Source organism: Arachis duranensis, chromosome 6 (assembly GCF_000817695.3).
Source record: "Arachis duranensis cultivar V14167 chromosome 6, aradu.V14167.gnm2.J7QH, whole genome shotgun sequence".
NCBI classification, from domain to species: Eukaryota; Viridiplantae; Streptophyta; class Magnoliopsida; order Fabales; family Fabaceae; genus Arachis; species Arachis duranensis.
Window position 1 is genome coordinate 18996004 of NC_029777.3, and position 25878 is coordinate 19021881.

The window sequence follows — 25878 nt, forward strand, 5'->3', positions numbered from 1 at the left end:
TATTTTTATTACAAAAATAATTTTTATTTTTATCAAAAAGGCAACCCTTTTATTAGTTGCATATTTTGAATATTAGACAACACTTGTATAGGTTGCATATCCAAAAGAAAAGGCAATATTTTAAAGGGTTGTATATTCAAAACTAATAGGTAACACATAAAAGAGTTGCATTTTATTGCAAATAGACAACACTTTTTAGTAGTGACCAAAATATGAGAGAAGAGACAACACTGCAAAAGTGTTGTCTCAAACACACCTTTGAAGTGTTGTTGTTTTTCAACCAAAGGCAACACTTACCAAGTGTTGCTCTCAAAAGCATTGCTTTTGAAACAAAAAAGTGTTGCCTTGATCTAAGGCAACGGCTGCATATGCAACGCCGACAAAAAACGTTGCCTTAGGTCCAATAGTGTTGCCATTGATCAAAAGCAACTTTTTGTCAGCCTTTAGGCAACACTTTTTAAATGTTGCCTCAATCTGAAAATGTTGTAGTGTCTTCTTTTACTTTTTTTTTTTAATTATTTTGTTACCTTATTTTTAATTATTTATTTCACTTTTACTCCTCACATGTTTATTGTATTTCACTTCATCTTAGTCTTAATTTCATAGTTAACTTTTAATTATATAAAATTCAATAGTTTCTTTCAAAATATGCTTAAATATATTATCTATTATATACAATCATTGGGAAAAACTAACAAATATAAATTGAATATATAATTTAATTTTAATTTAAACTAAAAATTAAATAAATTGTCAGAAAAATAGCAACCAATTTTATTTTTATTTCTCTATAATTTTATTTAAAAGTAAAAATCTCTCTATAACTACTAACATCGCCGATAAAAAAATTATGAGTCTCTATAAAATAAAAATATATAAGATAAATAACATATATATAATTTTCAAGTTATTAATCATAGACTAAAACAAATTTAAAACAATCTTATGGATCAACATGTAATTTTTTGATATTTTTTATTTTTTTCTAAAATTTTTTAGATTTATCAATATTTAAGTTGTCTATACATCATTTTTCAAAATATTATGATTTCACAAGTTATAATATGTGATATTAATTAATATTATATGTGTGTGTGTGTGTGACTTATATGCGCATTGTTTAGATTAGAAGAATTTGTAGAAAAAAATGTTGAAGAAGAAAATGGATGAAAAACTTAATTTTCTATTGTTTGGATTAGCAAAGAAATTGAATGAAAAATAAAAAAGTGCATGAAAAGCTCATGTAAATTTTTTTCTCTTCAGAGTTGGGAAGAAAATTAATGGAAAAGTATAAACATAGGTAAAAGTATAGAGTTACCCTTTGAATTATAATTTATATATAATATATAAGAACATTAATGTAATTTTACTCTATTACAATTTTCTCTCTTCTTATTTTTCCTTTCATCCAAGTAAAAGAAAATTTTTCCTCTATTTTTTTCATTCATTTTTTCTTCATCCAAATAACACACAAAAAATATACTTTTCTTTCATTTTTTTCCTCTCATTTTCTTTCTTTCCATTCTCTTTCCTCTTATTTTCCATCTTATATCCAAACAATATTAGTGTTTATCCATTTATCTTTTATTAATATTGTTATAACAAGGATACATTATACATGTGACTTTATAAGAATGATATAATCTAGACTTTGATTATCTGAGAATTTATTGGCTGGTTGTAATAGCTCCACGTCACGAACTAATGAATGCTAACAATATGGATGATAACAAAAAAATTCAAATGGGTATTTGCAGAAATTACTCGTGTTTTGGAGTTAGATGGAAACCCATAAAATCCTCACGATCTGCCACGCGAAAATAGATGGGGACTAGGGGTGGCAAACAGGCTGAAACCCGTTGGGACGGCCTGCATAACCCACCAAAAAGGTAGATTGGGCTAGAAATTTGAGACCACAAAACTTAACAAGTCTGCCTAACCCGCACCCCCTAATCCGTGGATTTTGGCAGGCTTCGGTGGGGTGGACGGGGCGTGCTTCCCCGCTAGGCCAAGTATTTTTTTCGTTAGGGCCATTTTTTTAAAAATTTTCATGATGTTATTGAAGATATTCTAAGTTATATTTTGAATTATGTTTTATATTTGATTGCTTATAAATTTGAAGATGTTTAGTTATATGTCTTAAACAATATTTGTTTTACTTTGGACAATGTTGATTTTATTATTTTGTTTCAAAAAACTTTGTTTATAATTATATTTATTACATATTTTTAATTATAAAGACTTTAATGTTTGTGAATTTAGAAATTATAATTTTTTAATATTTTTAGAAATTATAAATTTATTGAAATGATTGTGAAATTATATATAGTGTTTAATATATAATGATTTATAAAATAAAAAAGAGAGATTTGGCGGGTTTGGCCCGCCAGCCCCCCATTAGGCAGGGTAGGGGAGAAATTCAGAACTACCTCATTAGGCGGGACAGGTCAGCTTGTCAGATGGCGGACTTTTGACGGTGTGGGGTGGACTTTCCCATTTGTCACCCCTAATGGGAAAGCCCACCAGTCCGCCAATAGGTGGGGCGGGATGGGTCAGCCTGCAGATGGCGGACTTTTGGCAGTGTGGGACAGGCTTTCTCATTTGTCACCCCTAATGGGGACATGGATATAAGTATCCTCCCCATAGAACCTATTAAATACACGCGAATATAAAAATACTAATTTATCCTAATTTATATATACATAAATCTATTTCTTAAATTTAGTAACAATAATTCTTACCTCTAATTCGAATCCTTTCTTTTTTTTAGACCCATTTTCAGCCTTGATCCCCTCTCTCTCTCACACACAATTTCTTTACCTCTCAAATCTATCACTACGTCGCTCAGTATCGTCCAAAAAATTTATGTTACCTTATTATATTGGAATATATTTTTATATTTTTTTTAAATATTATTCTCATAATGAATATGTTATGAATTGTGTTGAATTATATTGAATTAATTATTTTATAATTATTATATTATGTCTTTTTGTGTTAATTTTTTTAAAAAAATTCAAATAATATTCGTATATATTCGAGGATATCTGCGTTCCCTAAGAGATAATTAAGCAGAAACTTACAAAGACGGAGAAGGGATGTGATAATTTTTTTTAAACAGGAGTGAGGGATTGAAAGGGGGTTTGTTATGCTCCCCTAAATACCCATTACCATACCTAATTAGCAATGAAGATTCAATCTGAACTGATTTGAGAGGGGACACATGGACTACATATGTATTGAGCCTTTTAGGTAATGAACCTAAGTCAGATTTGAGACCCTAACAATGAGCTTGAATTGATTTTGCTTGCATTGAGGTCTTACTAGGCTCAAGTATATCTTGGATTAATATTTTGAGTTATTGTTATAATAAATACTATACTATTTAATATTATAACATTTAATATATGTAAAAGTTGGATATATTTATAAGAGATTTTTTAATTCAAATTAAAAAAATTAATTATATATATTTTTAGTTTAAATATTATTTATTAATATAACAAAAAAATAAAAATAACAATAATCACTCACATAGTTAAAATAAATAATCTTAATATATACATGACACTACATTTATTAAGAATTATTGTATATGATAAATATTTTTTTATGTAATGACTATTTATATAATTTATTGCATAATTTTTCTCATCTTAATATTTAATAAATTTAAGAAACAAGATATTATTTAACATACAAAATAAGAAACTTAATGTCAAAAAAATAAATAATGAATTAATATATTAGATATTATTATTTAGATACTAATATAATATTATCAATAATTAAGTTTATAATTAATTTTTAATTTAATTTTTGGTAACTAAAATTTAAATGATTGAAATTATTAAATTTTGATATTTTGTACCTAACCAATTTTATTTTTAATTTGTTATTGAAATTAAAAAAAGATGAGTTGTTAATCAATTCTAAATTTAAATTTAGATTTGAGTAAGAAAATATACTAACCAAAATTAATTTTAAGATAAAAAATTAATTTATACCTCATATATATTGTAGTATAATATGGTCATTTGCTATTTTTTAATGACAAATATTGTCAAATAAAATGATGTAAGAAATTAGAAAGAAATGTATTACCAGTTCAAGAAATATTAATTTATTTTTAATAGAATAAATTATATATTGAGTAGCAAAAATTGTTATTGGTTTCTTTTCACACTAATTAATACTCAACGATGATATTTCGATACACCATATTACCATGAAATATTAATCGATCTAATAACTTTTGTAATAACATAAGTTTATAATTTTGAAAATTTAAAAATTATTTCATAAAATGTGAAGTTTTAACAAGTAACAATGTTGATCATACTATTTTGACTTCAAGAATAAATATGATACCAACAAATGAAATTGCCCAAGGTAAATTTCAACAAAGACAAAAGTCCATTGCTATTAATGAAAAATTAATTTATTTTAAAGAAAAATGCAATATTTTTTATGAATTTCCTAACTCGACAAGTCGAAAACTAATTCACTATATATTGATGCTCTATTTATTAAGGCTCTGCCGCTAACTAATGGATTGTTATACACATAAGACGAAATTCAAACTCCAAATACTTACTTAAGTAGACAAATGAGATGATTATTCAACCAATATAAGTTGATTAGAATAAATACTAATTATTTTTAATATTTTTAAATTGTAAAATATTTATCATAATAATTATTATATATATTTTTCATTTAATTTTTTAATAAAAATTTTATATAATTTTATGTATTATCCCGTGCTGGCATGGGAACATACACTAGTATATATTAAAATATAAATATATATTGAAAATAAATTAAATCACACATATATTTAATAATAATTAACTAGTTAAAAAATAGATGAATTCTATTCAACCCTTTTTAAAGTAACATATAAGTTGTTCTTTATAATATGTCACTTTTTAATTAGATATTTACTTTTAATCTGAGTTATTTTAATTTAATGAGTTAATATTTTAACTATAGTAGAGCCAATTTATAATTAAGTTATTATTTAAAATAAGTAATTGTATAATTTCTTAAAATATTAAAAACTAAATTTATTTTTGTTTTCCTAAATCAAAAGAACACTTCTCCCGTTACTTGAAGCACATTTTCACTCCTCCATTCTTTCTTCATCTCATAGTCTCGGTCCTTTTAAGCATCGGCGCCGACGTTGTCGCTATCTACTGCCCTCTCACTCGGTCTCTCTTTCTCCCGTGCATCCTCCGCTAATGACGTTGTTGAATTTCCGTCGCTCATAGCTTCGCCATCCTTCCAGTATCGGCGCCACCGACTTGACAAGTAACGCCGCCGACGTCGTTGCTATCTCCTGCCCTCTCACTCGATCTCTCTTTCTGCCATCGATCATCTTTTAACGATGTTGTTGAAATTCCGTCGCAGTGGTTGTTGTTGTTGTTATCGCAACTCTCCTTGCAACCTCCTTACTTCTGAGATTAGGTTTTTGTTCTATTTTTTTTAGCTTTATATACTTTAATTTTGTTTTGAACTGAGTTGATTGGAATGCAAATAGGTAATTGGAAAAAAAGTAGTTGTAATTTTGATTCAGAAACACTTAGCTTGTTGTTGTGTTATTTTTCTCAATGATTTCTTATTGTTATAGTTGCTGATGTTGTCTTGTGGTTGTCATTATGTTTTATTTTTTTTACTTTATCTTTTTGCAATAATACTTATTTTTTGGTGTTGTTTTGTTACTTGTGAATGAAACATTTAATTTTACAGGAATGTTTAATTTTTATGGAGAAGTTTACTTGCTCATGCTTGAAGACTGTGTTACTTTAACCTCAGATACTGTTTTTCTGCAATTTTTATGTTGCATATAATTTTATTTTGTGTGTTTCATTAATTGATATTTATTTGTACCTGTTTAAGCTATGTGATTCTAGATATAAACAAGAGATGCAATCGTGCAAAGCTACATGATAAACAAATTAACATTACTAAAAAAAATCTCCTTAATGGATCAATTGTTCAAGTCCAAACATCACTGCATCACAGGTAAAGTTAACTAATTAATTCATGCTACATTTTCTATTTTTCTTTTTAGTTTGCACTATAAAAGTTGCTATAGAATTGACGTTTGAGATACCTAACTAATTTCATAATAGTTAGATCTAAATGGTCTTGATCCATAAATAGTATGTAGAAAAAAATAAAAAGGATAAAAAAGTAGCATAATTAAACCATTTGGTTTGTAGCTTTTAGAGAGCGCAATTTATTGTTCTTCAAAATCTGTAAAGCTCCAAATAGACATGTATACCTAATGTGTAGAATATAATCAACCTCACATGCCATATGATATGTTGTATCTTAATTATTTATGCTTTATTCTTTTTCTCTTTTTCTGTATTTATATATTAGTTTTTATTTATTATGAATTTAAATTATATATCATCTTTATTTATTAATATTTGTTTCGTTCAAGAGAACATCAAGAGAAACATATATTTTATGTTGTTACGGTAGATAGAAAAATAAAATTTAAAAAAATATTAGTTGATTATTAAAAATTAGAAAAAAGTTCAGAAGACACCGGAACATATAACATGGTGTAATGATGACAAGTGAATTGCATGAATATTCGGTGATATGAATGAACAATACTTGGTGAGTTAATTGATAAATTATTGGATATGTTTGTTATAAGTGTTAATAGGTTGAGTGCAAAAATCTTAAAAAGAGATAATGCGATAAGCATATAGTAGATACTTATAAGGTAGTTTTATGTGAACTAGTGGTGATGGTTCTAATCTATATATTTGTGAAATGTTAATTGTGTGATGACTTGTTAGTATTTTAATAAAATGTAGATGTGTGTTGATTTTTGGGACATGGAGTCATTTGATAGAGATTTTTTAGAACACACTCTGATGAGAAATTTCCAAGAGGAGAAGAAGAAAAGTTTTTAGACGATGATTCAGAGCTTGATGAAAATATACATCAAGAAAATAGCAGAATTGTCACGAGAAGGTATCATACAACTTGAGTTTACAAATGAGGATACTGTCTATCAGTTCTACAAGACTTATGCAATGATACATGATTTTGCTATGAGATTAGATGAAGTCAGACGCGATAGCGATGATTATGTAATTATGCACAAAATTATTTGCAATTAGGAGAGTTCAAGAAAGGAAGAGGTTGAAAAGGACGAAAGGACCAGGGACCACCGATCCCGAACTCAAAGTAGGTGCCCTGCAAGAATTCATGCACGACTGGGTAGAAAATTTTCTAAATGAAAGGTTATTTCATTCTACGAAGAGCATTCTCATGGTTTAATGGATCCGCTCGACATTAATATGATGCTTGAGTATCGAACATTCAGTGATTCAGATAAAGCTCAAGCAAAAAATTTGCACGACATAAGCATCAGGACCTGTCACATCTTTGGATACTTGGCTGCTTAAAAAAGTGGATATGTAAACTTGTGATTCAACTAAAAAGATATGTAAAACCTCATTACTCAACATAGGAAGGAAAATGTGAAGGGTGGTGATGCAAATGCTGCAGTAAGCTACCTAAATTGGAGATAAGTGTGTATGTCCAACAAAATACTATCATGAATTATTATTATTATTATTACTCATTTGATGAAGATTAATAGATATCATTTATTAAATTATATATATTAATGGTATATATAGAGATATGACCATTGAACTGACTCACTTTAAGAATTCCTAATGATTATAGTTACTGTATATTTGTCAATAGGATATTCTTATGATGAACATAATATTAGATTTTTTGTTTGACCTACGACTATCATAGTAATTGACAATGTATTTATTATACTTTGATTTCGGACACCTAATACCCTACGGCGCTAGTTGAATAGACAATGGATAAGATTTAAATACTTGTAGAATTAATGATTAGTCAATATGAAATCCATCAACTATGGTAATGAGTTTGAGCTCTACGATTATAATGAATGAAATAAACAATGCCTTGGTCAAGGGGTTTGAATAAATTAAGAAATGAGTTTCTTAAGTCATTCATAATTCATTATAATAATGGTAACAAGTTAGAGTTTGACAATCAAACCGAACTCTAAAAGTTAGCCAAGAGTTGAAAAGATGGAAGGAGTTATATTTTTTGTTCATCTTAGGTTCTTAGCAAAAAATAATATTGCTTCATACTATCGGGTCGTCAAGGAGTGTTGCTAGACTCCAACCTTGATTAGTAAATTTAGTATGACTAATTTACTACCCGCTTAGTATTGAACCTATGGGGTCATACACTAACGAGTTTTCTAATCCTTGGTAAATAATTATTTAATTATTATTTGAGTTAAGCCCCACTTTGGTCTCTGAGATTAGCGAGTTGTACTGATTTGGTCCCTGACTTTTCAATTGATACAATTTAGTCCTCCAGATTAAAAAAAGTGCACCAATGTAGTCCCTCGTGTATCTTCTATCGTCGGAACTCAACACCGTTAAGGATGTAGCTCAAGCCTTGTCACGCTAGACATATTAAAACGACGTCGTTTGAGAGTTTGAACAATACTAAAACGTTATATCCTTCCCTTTTAGTATTGTTCAAACTCTGAAATGACATCATTTAGTGCTCTTTTAGCGTCAAAATGTGCACAACGTCATTTTAATATGTCCAACATGGCAAGATTTGAGCTATCAAACTAACTGCGTTGAGGAGGGACTATATTGGTGTACTTTTTTTTGAATCAGGGAGACCAAATTGTAGCAATTGGAAAGTCAGGGACTAAATCAGTGTAACTCTCCAATATCAGGGACCAAAGTGGAGTTTAACTCTTATTATTTTGACTTGATCAAATAAATAATTATATTAATTCAAATAGAATATTATTATATTCTTTTCTAGCACCATGAATATAATAATATGATAATTGAAAATATTAAATAATTAATTATTTATTCTATGATGAGTTTTAAATATGGATAAGATCTTAACTGATTCTGTTTCAAATTAAGTTGTAATTTGAATTATAAGATTTGATCTTAAAATCAGTTACCAATATCATACTATATATGGATGTATGTGGTAAAAGAAAGGGACACAACTTTTTCTTCTACCTCTACATATACAAATACTCCAATTTTTAGTGAAGAATTGTTGGTGCAAGGAGTTACAAGAAATTTCTCAGTTAAATCCATTAGTCAAAGAATTGACAACAAGGATCAGTCTCGGTGTAGATACACACAGTACCTTCGTACTATCGAAGGAGAAAGTTTTCATTCACTAGGATACTCAGGTATTGGCATCTAACCGATCTTATTTCAATAAAATTTTAAGTACAAAATAGATCAATAGGATTACTTTATTACTTTCGTTGCGTGTTATAAACACTTGAATCCTACACCTGAGATGTAAGACTGGAAATGATTCTTATATCTTTGGCAAGTATACATTAAGTAATGAGAATTAATTGAAAAATTTGTTTCAAACTGATGGGACTAGTCGTATTGATTATGAGTGCTTTGGGATGTGTTGACATTTGATTCGACTTATAATAGGAACGTCTACAATAAACCACTTGTGATATTTTCTGATAGCAATCATCATTGGCAGAATGACATATTTGGATGCGGTGTTCTTGTTAATGAGGATATTGGTTTATATAAGTGGCTCTTGCAAACCTTTTTAGAAGCAATGGGGAGTAAGTATCTTAGTTCAGTTGTCACCAATGGAGATCTTTCAATGAGAGAAGTCATTAAGCAAGTCTATCTTTATGCAACACATCGATTATGTACATGGCATTTACATAGGAATGCATGCAAGAAGGTTAAGAACAACGGATTTCTAAATGACTTCAAGAAGTTTATATATGCTAATGTGAGTGTTGAAGAGTTTGAGGTCAAGGGGAAAAATATGGTGGAGAAGTATAACTTATCAAGTAACTCTTGGGCTGACTAAACCTATGAGTTGAGGTATTTATGAGCTCTTACATTTTAGGAAAACCAATTTTTTGGGTGAATCAGGACAACATCCCAATGCAAAAGGATTAACTCTCTAATAAAGGCATATGTGAGAAAGAAAGACACCCTTCTTGAATTAATCAATAACATGGAGACTGTTGTTAGCCATTACAGGAACAATGAGAGAGTTACAGAGTTCAATAGTAAATATACCGATCCAGTACTTGTGACTTCTTTGCCGACACTTAAAGATTTTGCTACAAATACTTTCACTTGTAACATTTTTCGAGAGGTTAGGAAGGAAATTGAAGGCTCTTGTGCTATGAATGTAGACCTGGTAATTCAAGATGGTGGAAAACTATTTTTCAAGTGTAACAGTTTTAGAATGTCATAGATTGAACAAGTGGTTGAGTTTGGCAGAGTTAAAGGGATACTTCATTGTGAGTGTATGTAGTTCGAAAATCGAGAAATTCCTTACATGCCATATTTGGATGCTTAAAGCACCAACATATTGAAATTACTTCAGAAGGCTTAGTATGCAAGCGATGGATGTAACACCCCAATTACCCTAAGCCTTACCTCTAGCCGTAAAGCAAAGGTTAATCAGAGGTTACGACAGTTCTAAGGCTCATACATATTTATATAGAAGGAAATAATGTAATCTAGAAGCCTGATGAAGGATATATCTTAAAAATAGGATTTGAAAAGTGCATAACGTACTAGCGAGGCTACCAACTTAAAGCACAAGAAATATATACAGTATAGCAAAATATCATAGCATAATATTATCAGAATTTAGCCATAGCTCGTGGAGTTTAAGCCGGCTAGCCATATATCCAGACAACCAGAAGACTGCAGTTCAAAAGGGCTTATACAAGTTTTGTTCTCTCAAATAAAAGCCTCTAGGCAAAACAAAATACAAAAGTGAGAGTACAAGTTAAAGATAACCAAGATTGACAATAAAATAGAATAAGATCCTCCGCTCTGCTACCATCACCCAACTCACTGCGGTGGGTTGCGACCTGCATCTGAAAAACAACAACAACGTATGGAATGAGAACCGGACATTTTCAGTATGGTAACAGTGCCCAATAATGTAAGATGTAAGGCTCTGGGATGTCGAAGGTAATCCTAGTCACATACAAATATTCAAGCTTAGGACAAAATAAATAAATATATAAAGAACATATACCATCAACCGGGTTATTTACACTTAGGGGAATTCTAACTAATACTACTCACACCGCTGTATCCCACAGCCTTCGCCAACCTAACCTCCGTGCGATCCCATCACCGCCGCCTACCTAACCTCCTCAGCATCAGACAAACACAAGATAAATACAAGTAAAACACAGATAGTATACATTTACAGCAAATAATTCAAGAAGCAAGTAGACATGTTATACAATTAGGCAAATTCAAGTAAACAAAGCAGGCAAGCATATAGAGAATGCATATGATGAATGTATGTCCTATTGGCTGTGATATCACATGTCGGTTATCGCCAAACCCGACGGAAAATTCGGTCGACAACTCCCAGATTAGTCTCTCTATTGCGCATAAGGAGGAAAATTCCGAAGGATGAGTGCCCTACCACCTTCTCCTTTCAGAGGAAAATATTCTGAGAGAGTGTGCCCTACCACCTTCCTCTGGTTGCCGCATGATTCCATGGGTTAGTGCCCTACCACCTTGCAATCAAAGAAAAGTCGCATTTTCAGGAGGAATAATTCCGAGGGATAAGTGCCCTACTACCTTCTCCTTTCAGAGGGAAACATTTCGAGGGAACGTGCCCTACCACCTTTCTCTGGTTGCGAGAAATATGAGTGAGAAGCCCAACTTCAACTCACACATCCGAACGTACGCAGGAGACTGCCACAACCCCTACGATGGAGAACAATGCATATTGTAATCACATATTCAAACTCAGAGGCCATTGCTCATAGCACCCTTCCACTCATACTCGTCACACCCATTCTCAATTCACAACTTCCTATTCTGAACTCACTAGTTTGTCACTCTCTCAATTCATATAGCATTCTTCTTTTGCACTCCACCAAGCCTAGCCTCAGAACACCAGAAACTTAAGCCTCTATTCTCTAGCTTTTCAAAATAACATCATTAAATCCCTTAAGTTCTCTCCCATATTTTCATACCCAAAATTATGTTCAAGAGTCTTAAAGTGGTCTTATAGAAGCTTGCAACCTTGTTGGGAAGGTAGAATAGTTGAAAACAAGTAAAATTTGAGAAACAGGGCATGTGCGTCCGCACAGAGGTGTGCGTGCGCACGCCCAAGAAATTTTGAAAGTGTGCGTACGCACAAGTATAAAAACTTGCAAGGTCTGTTCACTCACAGAGGGTGTGCTAGTGCTTCCAACAGACGACCCTTCCCGGCTTGTGCATGTGCACATGGCTGTGCGTCCGCACAGGTTGCAATTCTTCATTGAAGTACCCGCGCACAAGTTGTGCTGACGCTGTAAGCAGTAAGCCTTTACCAGCCTTTGTGTACGCACAGGTCTGTGCGTCCACACAGAATGATATTTTTGCAGGGTTGTGCGTGCACACAAGGCTGTGCATGCGCACATATCAGAAGCCCTGAAATTCTGCAACTTTGTAGAATTTCAGATTTTTAACACCAACTTTGAATGATCATAACTCCCTGTACAAAATTCTAAATTTTACAAACTTTATATCAAATTGAAGGGTTTTCCATAATCTTTAATTCTAAACCAAATTCAATAGATTTTGAAAACCGAGGCAAAAGTTATAATCAGACAAAGTTCACCAAAATTCCCTTTCTACCAAAAATCATAAATCCTCAACTTCACCAAAATTCACAATTCAAAGCCAAACTAGTCATACCCCAAACAATACCAAAACAACATCAAGGTCCATACCAAATATTTCTCAACCACTCCAACTATTCAAGCATATAAACCATTTAATACTCACCTCATCCAACTTTAAATTCAATCTAACATCACATCCAATTTCCTTAATACCACCATTCAAATTTTTAACAACCATAACAAATCTCATCATTCAATATCTCAATTTATCAACTCTTAAACGATCATCTCCATTTACCAACAACATCAATATGCATTCATAATCATCAACCATATCACAAAAGTCCATCAATAACAATAAGTCTCACATTCATCATCAACTTTCATAATAATTAAAATACCAATAATCATCATCAAATCATATAATTCTTATCATTATTAGTCCAATTTCTTCCACACAACACCACCACAACATCAACCAATCCCCATCAACACTCCCAATAATCAATTTTTCTCATCAACATCAAAATCAAACTCTAACATACACAACTCATAAAATCATCAACACAATTCACATGTCACTTACATAATTCAATCCACCATGTATTTAATTCAATCCTATCTTAAGGTCAACTAGCCTAAATGTCCAGAAACATTACATATTACATAAAGAAAACTGAAACCATACCTTTGCCGATTCCCAAACGCTCCAAACACCAAAACAAAACCACCAAACTTGATCCAAAGCCTCAACCAACTCCAACAAACACCAAAGCTCAAACTAACAACACATATATCACCAAAATCAAAACCTAAGATACATAAAACAACTAAACACATGGGTTTAGTGGAACCTTACCTTATCCAACGTGAGTAGGGATAAAATCCATCAATCACCCACTACTAGAGATCACATAAACAAGCAAAACCACAAAATCTACTCAAAACCCAAATCTAAAACGCACAGAAACTTAGGGTAGAGAACTGGGGAGTGAGATGCAAGCTCTTACTAGATTACTTTAGATAAAAAAGAAGAGCTCGTTGAGAGCTTTGTGTGGCCGCAAATGGCTCATCAATCGAAACTCCAGATCAAAAGTTATGGCTTCCGGAAGTGGAGGATGAATAGTGTCATCCCTCTTCTCCTCTTCTCTCTAAAACCGCGGCCCTCTCTCTCTTAGGGTTGAAAAATGAGCTCAAAGCTCATTAAATGAGCTTATATATGCTGGGTCTTGGGCCCAACTTGGGCCCAGTCTAACCCGTTAGCATTTTTAGCCCGTTCGGCCTAACTTTGGGCCAAACCTTTAACACTAACGCCCAGTTTTCCATTTCTAATATTTTTCTAAGATTTTTAGTTTTTTCCACTTTTCTCACATAGTACTGGGCAGACTTAATAAACCGGTTCGACCGGTTCAACTGCCAATTCGCAGTTTTTCACGGTTTTTTGCAGAAAATACATTTAATTTGGGCATTTAAATAATTTTATTCGTAAAAATGCCGGTTCTTACAATGGACAAAGAATGCCAAGAGTGATTTTATGAAGTTAACTATTGATGATCCAAGTGATTCTAATAAGGTACTCAAGTTTTGTTTGGGTGGGTTAGGTGCTGAGTTTTCTAGGTTGATGGATGTTGCATGTAAGAACTCAAGTGATTTTGTTAAAGCAATGGATTTTGTTGTCAACATAATTACAAAACTCCAAATATGAGGTGATAATCCACACAATGATAATTTAGACGATGACTACATTGTTAATCTGTTGGTGGTGAAGGGTAAGGGAGCTCTCAAGAAAAACTCAAAATTTAAGCAATAGAGAAAGTTTTCAAATTATGATACGCCAGGACACTACAACAAAAATTATCCTAAGAATCCTGGTAGAATACTTAATGAGTCAGTAGCCGATGTTACAGATATGAATGATAGCAGCCATCTTGACATGCTCACTAAGGTACGTCATCCTATAACTATGTCTAGAATTTCATTATATGGTGATTCGGCTCATTGTGTATTGAATTTTCGAACAATGTTATTTTTATGATATCGTAACGGAAATGTTTGTTTGGTTTGTGATCAGCGTAAAAGACATAATAGTGATAAAAATTAGTAGAAGATAGAAAAAGGAAGGGACATTGGAGGTGGAACAGCACCAACCGCAGCAGGTAAATCTACTTTACCTGGTCAGGAAAAAACATCAAGTCCTGGTTTTGATGCCCCTGTTTGTGCATCTACAAATAATGAAGAATTCAAGATGAGTTCTAGTGTAGTCTAGTCTCCTGTTGTGGCCCCTAAAACTGGAATGGAAGATTGAGAATGATCCAAATTGTGTGACTTGCTAATTTTGTCCCTTTTACTAATTCCCTTTTATTAATGTTTTGTATAGGTTGCATTCATTGATTGAAGTCGAATTTATTGAACTAGGACGACTCTGTCATTTGACTCGTTTTCTCTTATACTTTTCAAATTGGTTTTTACTTTTTCTATCGATAACAAAACTTGAACTTATTTGGTGCACTTGATGTGTCCCCATGTGCTGTAGGAAGTACTAACTTATATTTCTAGTATTAATGTAATGCAGTGTTTGAGATAGCTTTGCTTGACTATTAATGGAGATTTGAACAGTATCTATGCACTAGTTTATGGTATATGAATTGACATTGGTTTTAGTTTCGTGTCACCTTATTTAGAATCAGACTGTAAAAACTAACAAAAGGATGTGTTTTGGCATTTTAGAATGCTTGAAATTGATTATTGACCCAAAATGGAACTTTGTTTATTCATTTGCAGACATTGTTTGGAAATATCTGACGATGCTTGTTAAAAAGATAGCGTAAATGCATATATATCATTACTTTGGTGATGAGCTAGATGTATAGGAATATGATCTTTGTAGCAATCATGCTCTATCCTTTCATTTTCTAATTACTTTTTGTGGTATATGATTCAGATCCTATAAACAACTCGTTGAAAGTAAGAAGCCAAATGATTTCTCCTGGTCCTGTTCACCTTGGCACTTCTGATAGGGTGAATATCTCAAGTTCTTTTTACCTAATTGATTTTCAGTTTGGAAAATAATGTGTTTCGTATTTGTGTACAAGCCACTTATTTATAACTTTTCTATCATTTTCTTGCTTTAATTTAGTTGTCAATTTCAGTTGATAGAATCCCATTTACATACCTAGAAGACAGACTGAGCTTGTTGGCACAAAAGTTACCATCAACAAATCAAGTTATAATACCAAGTGGTGATACAGAAAACCAGGTAGGGTCTGCCATGGCCGATGCTAGGCCTAGAACTGATATTTCTATAGATGTTTCCTTTTTACTTGTTATGTTAGTTGTTTTCCTAAGTTCAATTGATAAATCTCAAGTCTATATCCAATGTTTGCATATACTAGAACCGGTTCTGGTAGAACTTCTTCATGGATTCAGCTGTGCTTGATCTGGATCTAAAACTCTAAATAGCTTTTGAATGTAATGAGGATGTTGATCTGGGTGCCAAGCATGATGAGTCTTAGTAGTGGCTATGTAATCCTTTGCTTGCTCTCCTTGGATTTGAGTTGGAAATTTATTGAGAAGAAAAACATAATGCATGAGAATAAATGAAAAATTCTTTTCCTTTTTGGTTCCATAAAGGGACAAAGCAGAGAAGATGCCTTTTCTACTGATATTATTGACAATATGAAATTTATGCAGTTTGATGGAAGTCAATCCTTGCTATTGTGGCTTCAGACTCAAGTGAAAGATCAAAGGATAAAATAGATCAGAAGGTAATTTACATCTCGAAGAATAAATCTCCATTTTAGCAACCAGAAGATATATGTAATCACATTAATCCGCTCAAGAGATGACAACATCTTGGCCTCTATTTCCAAACATATGTTCAAAATGACATCCAATTGACAATTTATTTCATTCTAATTTTTACCGTAAGGGTGATCTTTTTTTCTTTTTAGTCACATGACTATTTTTCGTTGTTGCAGACTCTCCGCAGGTTTGCTCAGAATCGTGAGGTTACAAGGAAAAGCCAATTGCAAAAAAAAAGTAGGATTGTATTTTATATTTTTGGCTAATTTTATTCTTATATTAGTATAAACATATGTTCTTTTATTGTACTTGTTCCATATAAAGATTCTTATTATAATGACAAGAAAGAAACACAAGGATTTCATGTTTAGTTGACAAACACAAAATCTATGGTTATCTTGTCACTAGTTCTTATTCTCATGATGATATGAATTCTTATTTATGTGGTTGTATGTATTATTAGGACAATCTATTTGGAATGACAAATTATGCTGGCTGTCTATTATTGATTCTCTCAGTTATGTTTTTCATCTTTTATAACTAAATATGCACAAAATGAGTACCATTTACTTCGGCCTCTTATTAATTTGAAGTTTTAAACATTTATTTTAGTGCTAGATAGTATCTCCTTTAACTTACTCGAGGGTAGCAGACCTTCATATGGTAATTCTTCGTTCGATAGTAATGGACGAATGTAGACTCTAGTAATTCTTCCATTTCTTATTTGTCTATCATTTATGATAGTTCTTGGAAATAATTTTTTTACATTTCTCTGCTTGTGCATTATATTCAAGAGTTGATACCATTACCCCTACAAGCTTATGTTCAACAGTTGGAAAGTAGTCATTTGAAGTTGACGTAATTGGAGCAAGAGCTTCAACGAGCCAGGCAACAGGTGTGGTTTACCTATTCCTTGGAATTATTTTCTCGTTCTTCCTGTTTTCCCTTTGCATTTTAGTAATTTTCACTTCAAGCTAAAACTTCCTTTTCCTTTCCTCTAGGGAACCCTCATATCAAGTTCAGGTGATCAAGCATATTCAATGAGCGAAAATGGTATCATTCTTTCTAAAACTATGTCATTCATTCCATGAATTCCAATATCAGGATGTTTCTATAAGTAGTGGTAGTTATTATAGTATTATGTTTCTAATTTTATTGCATTAGAATGTTCCCCATACTAATGAGGAGAACTTGGGTTTCTTGCAGGTTTTCATTGAAAGATAGAAATGACTCAAATAGTGAACCACGGACAATTGCAATCACAGTTTATAAATACTTTAAATGCCATAGGGAGTTTTAATTGCCTTATTCTGCTAATTTTATTATATCAACTAGATTGTATTTCCACTTTTTTTTATTATAAAAGCAACACATGTATCTAACAAACCATTTCTAACTTTTAAGTAGACAGTGTATCATTCCACGAACTTCTCAAATTGGACCATTACGTTATTTCAAATCGGATAAAGTATGCTATATTTCAAATACATTCTTATGCATTCATTTAATAAATTATTACAACTACACCTGCTAACTTAATTTGGTCTTGATATATTGTTGAGTCTATAGCAGAATTTTGACTTCTAATAGATAGAAAGTAATATGAAATTGAACACTACCCACAATAATGCACTAACTATTACAAAGCCAATACGAGAAAATAGGATGTGAATTAACTTTCTTTCTTATTTTTGATGATGTTTCAACTACATTGTTACAGAAATATATATAGTATCATCTATGCTATAATTTTAATGAATGAGAATAAAATCCTCCTATGAAAACTCCCTACAAGTTCTTTTCTATTAAAACTCCTTGCAAACCTTATTTTACTCCCTAAGTTTGCTCTTAGCCTTTCTTTTATTCTCACAATTCTCTACCTCTTTCACAATTTGAAATCTACTCAAATTTTGGACGATCAAAGTGTGGTATTCATATCTGGTTGCATCATTTTTACAATGACTGCCTACGTACCCTTGTTCAGGATCAAACCAATCGTAGTTCCTCTATTTCTCCATGTAATACCTAACATGAAGCAATATTGAGCAATCCCAAATAGTGTTGAAACTTATTTTCTAACACTACTTTAGTCAACATATCAGCAGGGTTTTCATCTGTGTGTACTTTTATAAGAGAAATGTTACCTTTCTCTATGACATCGCACACGAAGTGATATCTTACATCACTATGCTTGGTACAAGCATGATGAACCTGATTTTTAGCCAAATGAATTGCACTTTGACTGTTACAACTCAGATTCACGCAATTTTGCTTCAACCCCAAATCATCTAGAAGACCCCTTAGCCACAATGCTTCTTTCACCCCTTCTGCTACTGCCATGTACTCAGCTTCTATAGTAGATAGTGCTACTGTAGCTTGTAACATTGATCGCCAACTAACTGGAGTACCTTGTATCTTATATACATAACCAGTCATAGAACGTCTTCTATCTAGATCACCAGCATAATCAAAATTAACAAAGCCACTAATTTGACATGATTTTCCACTAAAGCATAAACATGTGTCAATGGTAACCTTCATGTATCTTAATATCCACTTGACTGCTTCCCAGTGTGCCTTACCTGGGTTTGCCATGAACCTACTAACAACACTGACTGCCTGTGAAATATCTGGGCGTGTACACACTATAGCATACATTAGGCTACCGACTGCACTAGCATAAGGTACACATTCCATGTAAGCCTTATCCTCTGCTGTTGTAGGAGATTGTTTACCAGAGAGACAAAAATGTGGAGCCAATAGCGTTACCACCGATTTAGCATTTTTCATTTCAAACCTTTCAATGACGCACTCAATGTATCCTCTTTGGCTCAAGAATAATTTTTGGCTTGATCTCTCTCTTTTAATTTCCATGCCTAATATTTTTCGTGCAGCACCCAAGTCTTTTGTTTCAAATTCTTTACCAAGTTGAACCTTTAACATATGTATCTCTACCTTGCTTTTAGAGGCAATAAGCATGTCATCCACATACAATAGAAGATAGATATAATCACCTCCAGGAAGCTTACGAATGTATACACAACAATCATAATTACTTCTGAAAAAACCTTCTTTTAACATAAAGGAGTCAAATTGCTTATACCATTGCCGAGGAGATTGTTTCAATCCATATAGCGATTTCCTCAAGCGACATACCTAACTTTCTTTATCCTCAACCTTGAAACCCTCAGGTTGATACATGTAGATTTCTTCCTCTAAGTCACTGTGCAAGAATGCAGTCTTCACGTCTAGTTATTCCAACTCAAGATGACCATGAGCGACAAAACTTAAAAGCACCCATATGGAAGTGTGTTTCACCACAGGAGAAAATATCTCATTGTAATCAACACCTTCTTTCTGTGCAAATCCCTTTGCTACTAACCTAGCTTTGAATCTTGTACCATCTGACTTAGTAGGATCTTTTTTTCTTTTATACACCCACTTACAACCAATTGCAGTCTTTCCCACGGGCAATAGGACCACATCACATGTCTTGTTCTTATGAAGATATTGCATCTCTTCCTCCATAGTGACAAACCAACTTTCTCTATCTTTGTCTTTGATAGCATGTTTGAATGTGACCGGCTCATCATCCTCCATTGAGAGTGCATAATCTACTAAGTTTACTGATGCCAGGGCATCTTGGTCAGTTTCACTAGCCTTTTTTGTGCATATTTTAGGTAGTTTTATGCATTTTCTTAGGTAATAAGCAAATTTTTGGGTGAATATGCATTTACATCTTGATTCAAGCAAACATTGTGAACTTTATAAGATTTCATGAGAATAATGCACAAATTGAATGCTAATTTAGATGATGCAGGATCTCATGATCTAGAACAAAGATTTGATGCACTTTGTTTGTTTGATTTCAGGCCAAATGAAGCATGGAAGAGCCACGTTAGTAGCCACGTTAGCATCATTAACGTGGTCACTAATGTGAAAAGGGAGCAAGCTTACAACATCAGTGGTAAAGTTAATACCATTGACGCCTTCGAGTGCCATCTCAGCCCACGTTAGTTGCTACGTTAGTTACACTAACTTAGGGACTAACGTGGAAGAAAGAAAAAGCTCCCAAGGTTAGTGGTAAAGTCAACACCACTAACGCTGCAAAGGCCATAAAAAACCACGTTAAGAGCCACGTTAATGCCATTAACATGAGCTCCAACGTGGGGCAACAAAGGATCGCCAACGTCAGTGACACTGACGTTGGACTAGGCCAAGCTTACCTATGTTAGTGGCCACATTAATGCCACTAACGTAAGAGGTAACGTGGAGCAAGGGGTATAAGAAGCCAACGTCAGTGACACTGACTTTGTCACTGACGTTGGAGATGGCCAGTATACCTACGTTAGTTGCCACGTTAATGCCATTAATGTGAACACTAATGTGGAAAAGGAAGAATTTTTGCAACGTCATTGACAGAGTTATTGTTAATGATGCCTTCGAGTCATGGCATGCCTACGTTAATGGCCACGTTAGTGGACCATTAACATGGGAGAAAGGGAAATGGTGTAGCGTCATTAGCAAAGTCAGCACCAATGACGATATCAAAAATTAGAAAGGCTACGTTAGTGGTCACATTGGTACCACTAACGTTAGGGTTAACGTAGCTCAATTGGGTTGGGACGTTAGTGACAAAGTCATTATCACTAGCGTCTTCGAACCAGAATCTATACTTACCATTAACACCACTGACGCCTTGACTAACTGTAAACCATGTTTGACTTAACTTCTTTCTGCAAGCAAAGCTGAGCCCACTAAAGTCTATAACTGCTTCAACTGAAGATCAAAGGCCCATATCCAAGACTTGCAAAGCCGATAGAGGAGTAGAGGAATAGTATATATAGGACTATTTTTGAACTAGAACAGGGGATCAAAATTTTGATCTGAGGATCCAAGACTTGTAAACACTATGTATCTAATTTCTCTGCAATTTAGTTTACTTTAGAATTCATTCTTCATTTTTTATTTCCATTCCTAGAGCTATGAACAACTAAACCCCTTTTCATTGGGTTAGGGAGCTCTGTTGTAATTTGATGGATTAATTATAGTTTTCATTCTTCTTCCTCTTTCTTTTCTCTTGATTTTACTAGAAAGCTTTCGATCTTCATCCAATTGGTTAGTTATCTTGGAAAAGAAAATCTCCATAACTGGATCTCCTCAGAACCTTAGAAGAGGAATGAGGAGATCATGCTAGAAATGCTTTCTCATGCTGGACCAAATTGGGGTTTGGATGGATATTATGACATTTAATCCTACCAACACTTTGATTTGGGAATGCATGTGGTATAATCAGTGACCGCACTTCATCTCGTCCCATGAGCAATTAAATCAAGGAATTGGGGAATTGTTCAAGCTTAGAGAGATTGGGTTGCCAAGGAATTGGGATCCAATCACTTAAGATTGCCAAGGAGATCAATGAATGCATTGATTGAGGAAGAGATGAAGATGAACTTGATCCGGAGAATGCAACATCTCCTAAGCCCAATGAATCCCCCATTTCTGATCTTACCCATTCTCTTTAATTTCTGCTATTTACTTTGATGATCACTTCCCCAAATTCCCATTTAAGATTCTGCAGTTTACTTTTCTGCAATTTACATTCTGCCATTTACTTTCAATATTTACATTCCTTGTCATTTATCTTTTCCGCCATTTAATTTTCTGTAATTCTCAACTCAACTTTGCTTAGCTCAACTAGAACATTCCTCTAATTAAAGTTGCTTGCCCAATCAATCCCTGTGGGATTTGATCTCACTCTATTGTGAGTTTTTCCTTGACGACAATTCGGTATACTTGCCAAAGAAAAATTTGTTGAGAGACAAGTTTTCGTGCATCAAGTTTATGGCACCGTCACCGGGGATTGATTTTGTATCGACAATGATTAAATTAGAGGATAACTAGATTGAGCAATTTTCTTTTGTTTCATTTATTTCGTTTCTGTCATTTACTTTCAGTCTCAGTTATTTTCATGTATTATTTCCTTTTGTTTTATTTTTTTAGTTAATTCACAATTCTATCAACTAATCCACTAACTGTTTGATAAATTGCTTCACTCACACTAATAGTAACCTTAACAAGAGTGATTTCTTCACTTTTCTCTTGCTTGTGACTTGCTGATTGTATGACAGGTAGTAGAAGGGAGCTTCAACCTCCTTTGAATCTGAACCTGAGAGGACCTTCCTTAGATCAAGGAGGAAAGCAAGAGGAAAGAGGATTGTTGGTGCAGAGGAGGAAGAGGAAAATTTAGAAATGGACATGGAGGAGAACATAGAGAATCATCATGAAGAGGAGACACATAACCATGCTAGGGAAGGTGCAGCAAACCATGCTGGACAGGAGAGAAGAGTTCTAGACTCTTACATTAATTCAAACCCAAGAAATTATGAAAGTAGCATCCAAAAGCCAACCATCCATGCTAATAACTTTGAATTGAAATCTCAACTCATTACCCTTGTTTAGAACAATTGCTCATTTGGAGGAAGTGGCCAAGAAGACCCTAATCAATACTTGACCACTTTCCTAAGAATATGTAATACTGTGAAGTCTAATGGTGTTCATCCTGACACCTATAGGCTACTCCTATTCCCATTTTCTCTTAGGGACAAAGCATCCAAATGGCTAGAATCCTTTCTAAGGGAAAGTTTGATAACTTGGGAGGACGTGGTGAACAAGTTCTTGGCAAGATTCTACCCTCTTCAAAGGGTCAACAGATTGAGGGCTGAGGTCCAAACATTCAGGCAACAGGATGGTGAGACTCTCTATGAATCATGGGAAAGGTATAAAGACTTTACAAGGAGGTTCCCACCAGACATGTTCAATGAATGGGTGCAGGTACACATTTTCTATGAAGGCTTGTCTTTTGAATCAAAGAAGGCATTGGATCACTCTTCAGGGGATCTCTAAACAAGACGAAGACCATTGAGGAAGCCATAGACATCATAGAAACTGTGGCCAGCAATGAGTTCTTCTATGCTTCTAAAAGGAGCAACAATCGAGGAGTAATAGAGCTGAACTAGGTGGATGCCTTGCTGGCTCAAAATAAGGTTATCACCAAGCAATTAGCTGACCTTGCCAAGCAGATGGAAAGGAGTCAAGTTGCAGCGGTCACCACCTCACCATCAGCTCAAGAAGGAGTGAACAAAGAGGAAGGGGGTGACTAGGAACAAGCCAAATATGTTGGAAGCTCACCCCGACAGTCCCATGATCCATACTCCAAGATGTATAACTCTGGTTGGAGAAACCACCCAAACTTTAGGTGGGAGAACCAACAAGACCAAGGCCAAGATCAGAGGCGTCATAAACCCAACCAAAACAACAATACATCCCATTAACACTCAACTCAAAGGTCATATCAACACCCACCCAATAACTCTTCTCAACAACCATATCACACCCAAAACGACTATTCTCAATCCTCTAACCTTAACTCACCATCATCATCTGAAGATAGACTCTCCAGGATTGAGAATCTGCTTGAAGGCATATGCAAGGAAGTTCAGGACAACAGAGTGTTCAAGGATGAAGTACGAGGTAATATAAAGAATCAGGGAGACACCATCAAGAGGCTCGAATCTCAAGTAGGATATCTCTCTCAGCAGATTCCTAAGCCCACCGATGGCTTCCCAAGTGATACTAAGAAGAATCCCAGAGGAGAGACAAAGAAGGCAAGATGGGAAGAATGCAAAGTGATCACCATAAAAGATGATGAGAGTTTGGAAGAAGTGAACAAACCACTAGGGTACCCTCAAGGCACTCCAAAAGAGAATCCAAAAGAGAAGGGCCAAGAAAGTAATTCTACACAAGGGAGGGAGCCAAGGGAGAAGGAGATTTTGAAACCATATATACCCAGGGTTCCATTCCCCCAGAGACTCAGGGGTGGTACAAAGGAAAAATCGTACTCAAGGTTCCTAGACATGTTTGCATCTCTTCATGTAAACATACCATTCATCGAGACTCTCCAACAGATGCCTTCATATATCAAATACATGAAAGAGTTACTGACTAAGAAGAATTTACTGAAAGGTGGACAAATAATAGTGATGAACAAGGAGTGCAGTACTCTCATCCAAAAGGATTTGCCTACAAAGAGGAAGGACCCAGGGAGCTTTCACATCCCTTGTGCCATAGGAGACACAACGATTGAAAGGAGACTTTGTGACCTGGGAGCTAGCATTAACTTAATGCCCTTATCCCTCATGAAAAAGCTACATATTAATGAGATAAGACCCACAGATGTGATCCTACAACTGGCTAACAAGACTCGAAAATGAGCAATAGGAGTGGTTGAAAACGTGCTGGTAAAGGTTGGAAACTACTTTCTTCCCGCAGACTTCGTTGTCCTTGAAATGGAAGAAAGCTACCTCCACCCAATTATTCTGGGGAGGCCATTTCTAGCCATAACTAGAGCACTTATATATGTTGAGCAAGGAGAGTTAATACTGAGGATACATAACGAACAACTCACCTTCCACGTCTTCAGACCCTCACAAGAAGCAAAGCAAGAAAACCATGAACTAAAGGATGATCATAACAAGACACCTCTGGAAGAAACAAGCAAGGAAACACAAACAAGGCATATGGAAACCCCAAGGGTTGAAAAACAAGATAGTTAGATGCTATAACAGCCAAGGAAAACCCAGGGGGAGCTGAACCCACAAGAGCTATCTGAGACCAGCAACGAGGTGTTCCTTAGAAGAGAAGCAACCAGGAGTAAGGAATCACCAGAAGAAGGAAGAAAAAAGATGCCAAGAGGATGGAGGAACAAAAAGATTCTACAGAGAACTTCTCCCCAGGAGATAAAGTGATATCTGCCCATCATCCAATAATCCCACCTCATCTCCCCACCATTCCATCTCAGCTACCTCAGGTGTATACCATCAGTAAGATCCTCTCCTTAGAACATGTGGAGATTCTCAAGGAAACAACTGGAGATAGATTCACTGCGAGAGGGGAAGACTTGAGGCACTATCAACCACCCTAACGAAGGCCAACCGTCAAGCTAATGACGCTAAAGAAGCGCTTCATGGGAGGCAACCCATGTTTCATATCCTTTCCTTTAAACCTTTAATAGTAGTTAATAAAACAAGATTCATGAATTTCGAATCAACTTTGACAGACACTTAGGTAAATCCTTGTATGCAACTTATAGTGAACAACAAGTTTGGTGTTCAAGGCACTCTAAGAGGGAATGAACACAAAGCATATCATACTTATCTTAGAGCCATGATCAACTCTTCTTGCACTACATAGTCACAAACTAAGTTTGGTGTCACCAATGTTGCATACATAAACACTAAGGAGTCCGTTTATTTAAATTCATGAATAGCACTTATTTTGTCTAAAACAAAAATTTAAAAAGTAGT

The 25878-nt window shown here is 34.0% G+C and overlaps 1 protein-coding gene across 1 annotated transcript; it reads left to right on the forward strand.

Moving 5' to 3' along the window:
• The first annotated feature begins 22765 nt into the window (after nt 1-22765).
• Nucleotides 22766-24786, forward strand: LOC127748445 (uncharacterized). Its single transcript, XM_052262984.1, has 2 exons — nt 22766-22829; nt 23963-24786. Exons 1-2 carry the CDS (start codon nt 22766-22768, stop codon nt 24784-24786), a joined length of 888 nt encoding a protein of 295 aa, XP_052118944.1.
• Nucleotides 24787-25878: the final 1092 nt, after the last annotated feature.